General features: G+C 36.3%; 1 protein-coding gene across 1 annotated transcript; it reads right to left on the bottom strand.

Annotated features, from left to right (window-relative positions):
- Positions 1–1,843: 1,843 nt before the first annotated feature.
- On the bottom strand, positions 1,844–7,878 carry mul1 (mitochondrial E3 ubiquitin protein ligase 1). Its single transcript, XM_005798922.3, has 5 exons — positions 7,797–7,878; positions 6,510–6,655; positions 6,326–6,413; positions 6,123–6,243; positions 1,844–5,140 (listed from the first exon to the last, which is right to left on the bottom strand). The coding sequence occupies exons 2-5, from the start codon at positions 6,627–6,629 to the stop codon at positions 4,411–4,413; spliced, it is 1,059 nt and encodes a 352-aa protein (XP_005798979.1). The 5' UTR covers positions 6,630–6,655; positions 7,797–7,878; the 3' UTR covers positions 1,844–4,410.
- Positions 7,879–10,183: the final 2,305 nt, after the last annotated feature.

The raw sequence follows: 10,183 nt of genomic DNA, 5'->3' as shown, positions 1-10,183 counted from the left end.
CCCATATCAACATGTCAAAACCAGATGATTTATCACTCCTAAGCTACTCTATGTATGTAACATATCTACTATTATTAGCATCACTTGTAATTAGCCCACATCAAACTAGTGTTATTGTGGCTCTTGATGTTAACCATGCAGGAGTAGCAAATAAAAAAATAATTGGATTTTGAAAAGTAGAGTGGTATTTAACTGTGTCATATTGTTTTTACTATTTGTAAGTAATGTCAGCAGTAAATTTATGGTAAACAAGATAAGTTATATTTCTCCAACAGGACAGCAGCTAACAGCAGGAAGATATTAATTTAATCTATTATTTGTGTAACAACTGAAATAGTATAGAAATTGCTTTTTCATGTGTAATTGCATTTAGTATATATTATTTAAAATATATATTTTATCATGGTAGCTTGAGGGCCCCCGAGTCGTGTGGTCATCCTAAGTAGATGCTCATCTCACACTTTACTGGTGTCACATTAAAGTTCATTAATTCATAATTAGAAAAATAATCCATGAGTACAAACACAACAGACTAACTTTCAAGAATTACGATAATAGTTAAAGGAGGTTTGAGTCAAATTTCAGGACAAACTTACTATTTCAGTTTGAATAGGACTCCTCAGTGGAAGTTTTGAACAAATTTTAGTTGAGCTAATAGATTTTTTTTATTGAAAACTGAAGGAAAAAAGAAGAAACATTAAGCTGAGACAAGTGAGCTTAATGTTGACTGGCAACAAAAGCCAGAGTGGGCTTTTGTTGGACCCAACTTGTAGCTAATCCTTTTCTTCCTGCTCGATTACACTAAATGTCTGACCTTTAGCTCAGGTTCTTTTAGAGACCAGCTGGCATCAGCTTGCTCCTGTAAAAGAGATATCCGAGGGGCTAGCTGCTGAATACTAATGAAGTGTTAATGGCAAGGTTGACTTAATGCTTAAATAATACACTGGAGGTCTCAGAGCATGACGTGGGTTGAAAAAATTACGTTTTTGAGTGAATATGCTGATTTCAAAAAGAAAACCTTGATTTGTTTAAGTCAGATAAATGAAAATGCTCTAGTATGAGGCAGAAAATGCAGTCCCTGTGGGTTTAAGTCTGACTCTGTACTGAAATCATCTTTCTTCTGCCTCTTTAAAATTCAGTTATCTACTAGAACAAAAACATGAAGATAAATCACAAATCTTTGGTTTAGGGATGAAACCGCTGCCTAAATAATGCATTTTTATGTTCATTTATGCTCCAAAACTTCAATATTAATTCTCACTAAAGCCCAACATCTCCCTCTCCTGGTAAAAATCGAGTGTCTCCTCATTTGACAAACACTAGTAAAAACCAGACTTGCTTTTAATGATGTTTCAGTTGCCAATGCAGTTTAATTTCAGGCTTTTATGTGTTCTTTTTACAACCTGTAATTGAAGTCGATGAATGATAGTCAGGATTTGTGGATTTTGTAGATCTTTGTAGTAGTTGTAGATTGTAACTCACAATTATCCCCTCCAAAAAATCTTCATGGTATGACCGCTATCTCATTTCTTCATCCTCTGCACTGCAATGGAGAAAACGCGACCTCAAGTATGAGTGGAAGAGCGCAAGTTAGGTGAATGCTGGTCGGTCAGAAAGGCCTGAGCCGTCGCACTTCCAAACCAAATGTCAAGAGGCTCTTCTCTCTCAAAAGCAAATAAGAGCAAAAACATTCAACAGTAAAATTAGAATCGAATCTTGAAAAATAGCAATAATGCTGCAGGAGGAACTGTCAGATTTCCTACTTCTGCAGGAATGATGTTTCAGTTGGGAAACATTGTGTTTTACTTGTTGAAAGATTAACAAAAAAGGAGAATATCAAAGATTGGTTATAAAGCCGTTTTTATTTGCATAGTTTTGTCCATAGACAAAACTAACCCAACCATGTAGCATATTTTCTTTGTTATAGATGTCATTGATGTGACATGGAGTGGATATAAAACGATATAAAACGTACACTATGATAAATAATTTCACAATTTCTTTTTAACCTTTACCATGATGGGTTATTAAGGCCACGATAAGAAAATAAAAGATTACAAGAATAAAGTCAAAATATTGCAAGAATAAAGTTGTATGAAAATAAAATCAAATAACATAAGTCATAATATCACATTTTAGTAATAATTTCACTTTATTCTCATAATATTAAGAATATTGAATTTGTACTTGAAATACTATGATTTTATCCTCAACATTATGATTTTATTCTCATATTATTGCAACTTTATTCTCATATCATGACGTTATTTGTAATATTACGAATTTATTGTAATTAATTTTTTTTCTTAACATGGTCCTTTCCAGCCTTAGAAGTCCAACTTACAAATGTATTGGCAGGGGCAATAAAAAAGCTGCAACAACCTGGTTGCCCAAAAAGGCAAACTGTTCAACTACTGCCTTGTTAAAACCCTCTTTATATCATTTTAAAACATGTTTGTGCTTTTAAAACTGTCTATGACCTTGACCTAATCTACCTGCCAGAGCTGCTACATCAATACACACCCTCCTGTTCTGTCTGAGTGTGCTCAAGACGACGTGTAAACTTAGAGAAGGCCGTGGTTTTGATACAGCATCTCCTAAATAAAGGAATGACCTTTTGGACAGGCCGTCTGTTTTTAAATCCTTAAAACCAATCTCTTCTCCCTGGCCTTTGAGACCATCTGAGATGTTGACTTTTACTTTTATTTTTTTATTATTTAATTTAGTTTTTATCTTGACTGATAGTATAACTGTTGTATTTATTTTAAAAAAGACAGTTTTCTGATTTTATTGCTTATCATTGCACAATGAGGCGATTGTAGATCAAATTGTGTACAGCACTTTGGTCTTACGGACATTTAAAGTGCTCTACAAATAAAGGTGGTATGGTATAGTGTTTGAAGAAAATATGAGACAGCTGGATGTTAAATCAATCTTATCGATTAAAGAAATTTTTGGTTTATGGAAAATCTGGATTTTTCTTTTCAACAATGAACTCCTTGGGTTTCCATAGTTCATAGTGAAGTCAGCTCGCCCAAGGCCACCATCTTGTTTTTTTATCTACAGCTTTTATATATTTGGATTTTGAATTCAGGTCATCTCTACTCTACTCTAATTTTTATGTTGTTTAATGCCTTAATATTGCCAAACTAAATTTGGAATATTAGGAAATGAGGTAGTCATTTTTGAGACCTCAAACACAAAGAATAACATAAAATTAATTTTCCAAGCTTTTTTTCCTCATTAAAACATCCTTGTGTCTATATTCTGCTAACATGACTATATTTTCATGATTAAACAAAGATTCTTGTATTCTGACCCTAATACTCCATTGCACAGCTCGCATAAGGGACGACTAAAATAGTTCCGATTGAAAGCAAGCAACAATTTTTTTATTAAAATTGTAAAAGTGAAACTGGTTAAGAAGAGTTTTGTTCAACATGTCAAATCAAATGTCCATGTTTTCTCTCTGTCATGATAAAGGAGTAGGAACCCTGAATGTGCTACGGTCTAATTAAGCTAACCATTACACTATACCCACAGTAAAACATGGAGGTGGCAGCCTTACGCTGGGGAGTGATTTTTCTTCAGATAAAACTGTAGATTTTAAATCCAAGTGGTTGGAATTATAAACAGCTCCAGGATTGGAGTTCAAGGAAATATCAAAATAATTAATCACTGGAAAAAAAATTCAAGTTTTGGAATTACGTTAGACTGAGCCCAGAACTTGACAGGAAATCTGAAGCTTTATCAGAATCAGAATTCCTTTAATGTCATTGTGCACAAATAAAGCACAATGACATTTAAATAAACAATACATAACTAGTTACAGTTTGAACGTGTAACTAGTTATATATAGTTACACATTTGCACAATTGAGTAGGTAAATTTGAGAATAATAGGTGGCTCCTACCAGACTAAAGCACTTCAACCAGGACTAGTTGAAGGAACCATGTTACTACAACTTCAAATTTTGCATTTCCCACCAACAGTACTTTTTCCCAGCTTAAAAGGAGTTTAGTGCACATTTTAGATCCCCTGTATGTATGAAGATGACAGCCAAAATAGTCAGTATCAGTAATTTTAACAAGAGTAAAAGAGTGAGAGGTGCTGACCAAATGTAAGGCTTTAATGACTACAAGGGTGAAGTCCCTCCAGTGTAAAGTCCTCTATGCTGCTTTTAACAGATTGTTGTGGAAGTGGGGCCAAGAATCGGATCAATATTTGTAAGCCGGAGCACAAAGTGATTCAATTTTCTCTCTCCAGATGACACAATTTTTTAATCAATATGAATTAGCTTACAAATTTGATTTCAACATTCGACTCCAGTTCAGCATAGGTGACTTGTCACCATCGTTGCTCGTGTAAAGCGCCCTTTTCAAGCCTGAGAAATTCCGACTAACTGCAAATTTAGCTGTTGTAAAGAGGCACCACTCTGTCGATAGTCACCCTGCAGATGGGGCATTTCTTTGGCTCTGGCAGTGCCTTATAGCAGGGGGCGCAGGCACACACGTGACCGCACTCCAAAAACACGAAAGAGCGTTCCCGGCTCAGACACACAACGCAGCTGGTGGCACGGACGCTGCTCTCCTGTATCTGGAGCTCACGCATGAGCCTCTTCTGCTGCTCCTTGAACTCCTCCATGTCGCGCCGCCGCTTCCTACTCCCCCGGTAGTGAACGTACCACTTCCACAGAATGTAGAGGAGCGTGGAACAGGCGGCGAGCCCGAACACAAAGGACAGGATCCTCCACACCCTCCCGGCGTTCACCTGTTTCCTCAGCAGGAACTCGTAGTTCTGCCGGGTGAGGAAGTAACAAAAGCCCTGCTTGGGCGGCTGCAGCTTAATCAGGTCGTTGTCCAGGACCAGCTCGCCCACGCCCGTCACGCTGTCGCCCACGCGCAGCATTTCTTCCATTTCGTGGATACCTTTGGGCTGCTCTCCGCTGATGAATTGGCTGATGAAGTTGAACAGGGACTGGCTTGTGGGGTGAAAGTTCTCGTAGGTGGTCTCCAGGTCCAGCTCTGCCGCGTCTAAGGGGCGCACGACCCGCACAGCGGTGGAGATGTTTTCGTCGTAAGACCCGAGCACGAACGGGACGGTGTTGGTGCGCTGGTGGATGACTTTCTCTGTGCTATTCCTGTTTGGAAATATAGTTAAACATTGCAACTTGATTTAAATTAAGTCAACTTAATTGTTTACACTGCAAAAAAAACCCAAGTACTTTTATAGTAGTAGTATATATAAGCAATATGTTAGTACCCTTGAAATTAGACAAAACTACATAAAAAGAATTTTTTTCAGCAAGAAAAAAGCTTGTTTAAAGTCAATAATTCCTAAATATTGATGGAAAAAGTACGAGTTACAAGTGAAATAATTGGCCAGTGGAACAGGACATTAGTCCCATATTATATGTTAAAATGTCTCTTTCCACTGGCAGATTATTTTACTTATAAATAGTACCAGTACGGGTAAAGCAGCTGTTATTGATATCTGATGCTGAACATTGACTAATTAGACACTAAATCTAAGCCGACAATAGTGAAAAACTGCTGCTAGCACCATTATGATGTCACATCTGAATAAGTATTTTTATACAAAGAAAGTAGCTTAGTAGCTTCTTGTTAGTTGATTTTTCAATTGTATTTTTTTGGGTCAGTTTTGTTTTTTTCTACAGGAATTTATCAAAGATTTAAAAAAACAACTTTCTTTTCCCCCTGGCCCCAGTACAAATAAGACAGGAAGCAATCTGTGACATTTGGATGGCGGCATTTGCAGATTTGTTTACATGCCGTTCAATGTGTTGCAGCTAATAAGCAATCCAGTGATAAACTGATGCCAGGAGTGCCTTTTCCCTTCTCCCCAATAGATGTCTGATGAGGTACATCACAAAAATGTGGACTCTGTAAATCTTGTGGGGTAAGCTACTATCTGCGTCAGTGTCACCATCTGTTCTAATTACGATACTACACTGACGTTACCACCTTATGCAAGATTTGAATAGTTGTATGAAGTCATTCTCCATCTGCTCGCATGTCAAATTCTGATGATGGTGCTTGGACTGGAAAAGCCAGAAAAGCAGGAAACAAGCAAAATGTAGATATGATCTTCAAACGACTCACCATAAGTGAGTGGTGCGATTCCACACCATCTTCTCCTCTTTCAGTGTCAGCCTCTCGATGACTCCTTTGCAGTCGTCAACAAACTGGCTGTTCAGAGTGTCCTTCACTGATCTCACCAAACCTGTGGCACATAACCACTCTTAGTAAAGCAGGGAGGTGAGACTTATTTATCGTTTTCAGGCTTTAAAGAATGCTTTGCAAACCTTCTATGACGGCATAAGGGACGCATCTCCCAGGGGTTTCAGACAGGATGGCTTTTAAATTCTGATCAATGGAGACTTTTTTAGCTTCCTGCATTAAGAAAAACAAACAATACAAAAATTTATCAAATCTTGCATGCAGTAAATTAATATATTTGCCATTTTGTGCCTAGAAAACATGTCTGACCTTTAAACGGGTAGCAGTTTTAGCTCTGCTTCTGTAAATGGAATAAAACACGGCAGTCAGTGCAGAGCTGGTGGCTAAAACCACCATCTCCGCCACTGAAGGTTTTCCATTCGACTCCATCCTGGGATTTGAGTCATTTAGGACCACTTTGGGAGAAAGATGGGGACAAAAATTATTCAATTAATTTCTATTTTGAAGTAGTTCCTTTTACTTTTATGTTGCAGTTTAACTCTCCAACATTTCAGAAAAATATAGTAGCTAAATTCTCCTTCCTGTCTTTATAATGTGACGAAATGTAAAAATATGCTTAAAGATAAACATTTAAACACTCAATAATTAAGCAAATCCCATGTTTACTGGGAATGAACTACCAATCCTTTGCTATACCAGTCAAACAAGAGTTTTTAGTTTGCAGTCATATATAATCACTGGAAAAAGAAAGCATTTTCTTTTCCAAACTCAGTGTTTACACATCAGGAAATAATTTAATTTATTTGGTATTAACAAGGTTCTTAATATATTTAAATCTAACCTAAAATTATCTAAGTGTACAGCAACAAACAACAAATAACAATCTGTAATTACGTATTAAACAAAAATGTTCTTTGTGAAAATTGGATTTAATGGCATTTAGAACCACTTTTCTCTTACATTGTCGAAATACAACTTACGTCTTGTTTTGACAATGCAGTTGATAAAAAGTCATGGGCTTTTTTTATGGAAATCATGTATTTTTCCTATGACAATATAAACATTAGCGAATATTCAGGAACACTACAAACAAACAGGAAGAAAACGTTTAGCCAAATGTCAGAGCTCTTTTTATTAATTGTAAGAATGGAAACATATTTGAAATGTATACTTCCGTATTTTAAATTTTCAAAAATATGTGTAAATAAAATGTCACCAACGACTACTACATTCAAAACTAAGCCAGTCAATATCATAACACACATAACCTTCAAAACAGGAAGTTAGCTTCGGTTAGCACAGATATTCATTATTGTCAATCGAACTACTGCAGCAACTTTAGTCTATTTAATTAATGCTATTTAGTCTGTAGCCTCAAATCCCTGTCAGTTTTTAACAGTTATTAGCAATTTGAACATAACTGGCTATTGGCAACCATTATTAGCAAACAAACTAGCTAACACTTTTCTACCTAAGCATACTTGCTGACATAAAACATAGCAGTTTGCTAACTATGTTTGGTCTACAAAGGAAAAAACGGTTTACGCAGTATTAATAAAGTTCATAATGACTTAATGGATAACAGAAAGTCCGAACCTTTGTTCACCTTCGTTGACAGGAGTAGCTTTTGACCAGTTCTGCACAGTTGAATATTTGCAATTCTGCTGTTAGCCAGCAGAGGTCAGTAAAAAACCGTTGATAAAGACAAACAAATCTGTGACCAGAAACTGTTCTAAATGAAATTATGCAAAAACGTTTCGAATGACTTCAGTATGTCTGTTATGTCATAGTAAAAATATTTCTTGCTGACAAGCCACGTCTAAGTCAGTTTTGTCTAATTTCAAGTGTACTCAGATATTTGCAGGAGTAAATAGACCAAAAATACTTTGTAAAATGTTGTGTTTTTGTAGTGTAAAGAAAAAAGCGTCAGCCAAAAAACCCAAACACTTTCGAAGGTCTAGTTAAAGTTCACTTTTAAGTCCTGGATATATGCAATCACCTTTCCTTTAAAGGTTTGTGTGTGCTCAAAATGCCTCCAGTGTGATTAAATTCAATCAGTCCTACAAACAAGACCGGGCCAAAATTAATCTACGTTTTTCATGTGGTATGACTTTTTCACACAAGGTCATTATGGTTTGGATAGCTTTTCTCCCTTAATAAACAAATCTGTATTTATTTGAAGTCAAAAGTTGCTTGATCATCTGAAGCATGAGTGACAAAAACAGAAGAAAGCTTTAAAGTGTCAGGATCCCGAGTTGTTTAGTTATTTTGGAGTTTGATTCATTTATCCTACTTTGATTATTCTGTCTTCCTTAGTCTTTTCTTGGATTAGATCTGTCTTGTCCCTGTCTTCCTTTAGTTCAGTTCTTCTAAGTGTTACTAGTTATGTTCATTTCTTGTTTCTAGTAATTCTTAGTTACTCTAGTTTAATTCTGTTTATTCAGTCTACTCATTCTTTAGTGTTAGAATTATTCCTGGTATAAAGGGGGACGTGCTTTTGATGATTTGGTGTATTTTCATGCTGTTGTGTCTGGGGACATTCTGACATGTATCTGACCATTTTAAAGATAAAATTATCTACTATTTTTAATTTCATACCAATATATTTATGCCAGAGTGGTTGCATTTTTCTTGTAAGTATTTAGTAAATGTGCTGCATCAACATGATCCATTTAAAAGTGATCTTCTGTGTATCTGCTGGGTAATTAGGAGTTGATTGGGTGCGGAGGCATGAAATGAATCTTGATTCTGTTCTGTGTTTTCATGATATAGATAAAACTGAAGTATGTTTTATAAATGCAAAATATGATCAACTCCTACATACTTCAGTGTATACTCGTCCTGTTCTCAACAGTTCTTTAAAAATATAGTGAAATAAAAATCTGCCAAAGCAAAGTCTACATGCTAAAACAGTTTGACATAATCAACCTGACATGTGAATAATGAAGCCAGTGTGTGAAGGTGAGTCTGGCTTTTTCCACCTTGTTTTCAGTCTCAAAAAGAACAGAAATATCCTGCAGGCATCTGTTGAGGGTTAGTCATGCTCTTTTATGGATAGTGTACCCTTTACAAATCCAGTCCTCCTTTCTAAAGAGGAAAACCTTCTACTTCCTCTCTTCTTTGTCTGTAACCAAATTCAACAGTATGACACATTTCCAAATGGCTTTCAGACAGTTACATACGGAAGCTAAAGCTTTTTGTGAGATGGAGACTGAATGTGTTGTCTTGCTTTTGCAAAAACTGACAGCATCTCCTTCGACTGCGTCAGCAAAGCCTGATGGTGGGCTTGTATGAGAAACATCCAGATCAAAATAAATGTTTTTATGTAAAGAAAATATTCAAGATTTAAAACAAGCAGAGCTTAATTTACCAGAAGGTATTAGAAAAGGCCAGAGTTGACGAGAACATGAATTCAGCTAAATACATGGAGATCCTTTAAACCAGGGGTCCCCAAACTTTCTCCTGTGAGGGCCACATAACTTGTCCCTTCTCTGATGGGGGGCCGGGGTCAGTTTGTAACAGAAAAAGTGTGACGATTGTAAGAGTGCTAAACATAAAAATGTATTGTTTTTCAGAAAGCACAATCAAATAACCTTTTCTGGATTCTTCAGAGAACAAAAGTCAGGAAATAACACTATTTATGAAATAAATAATAACCAAATAACACTGGGTTCTCCACATAAAAAAAAAGGATTAGGGTCAATTATATGCATGTATAAAATAGTTACTAACTAGTAGTTAATAATAAATAAAGTTCATTACTAACATTTATTTTATTGCAAAAGTCCAACTTATCAAATAAAAATACACATATATGAAAATACTCTGGTATTGTTCAGGGGGCCGGACCAAATGTGGAGGCGGGCCGCATCTGGCCCGCGGGCCGTAGTTTGGGGACCACTGCTTTAAACCACATGTGTCAAAGTCATGGCTTGGGGGCCAAATCCGGCCCACCATGACTTTTTATGTGGCCCTCTAGACTC

The sequence above is a fragment of the Xiphophorus maculatus genome, chromosome 1 (assembly GCF_002775205.1).
Source record: "Xiphophorus maculatus strain JP 163 A chromosome 1, X_maculatus-5.0-male, whole genome shotgun sequence".
In the NCBI taxonomy this organism is placed as follows: Eukaryota; Metazoa; Chordata; class Actinopteri; order Cyprinodontiformes; family Poeciliidae; genus Xiphophorus; species Xiphophorus maculatus.
Note: the sequence above shows the minus strand (reverse complement) of the source record. Positions and strands in the feature narration are given on the sequence as shown.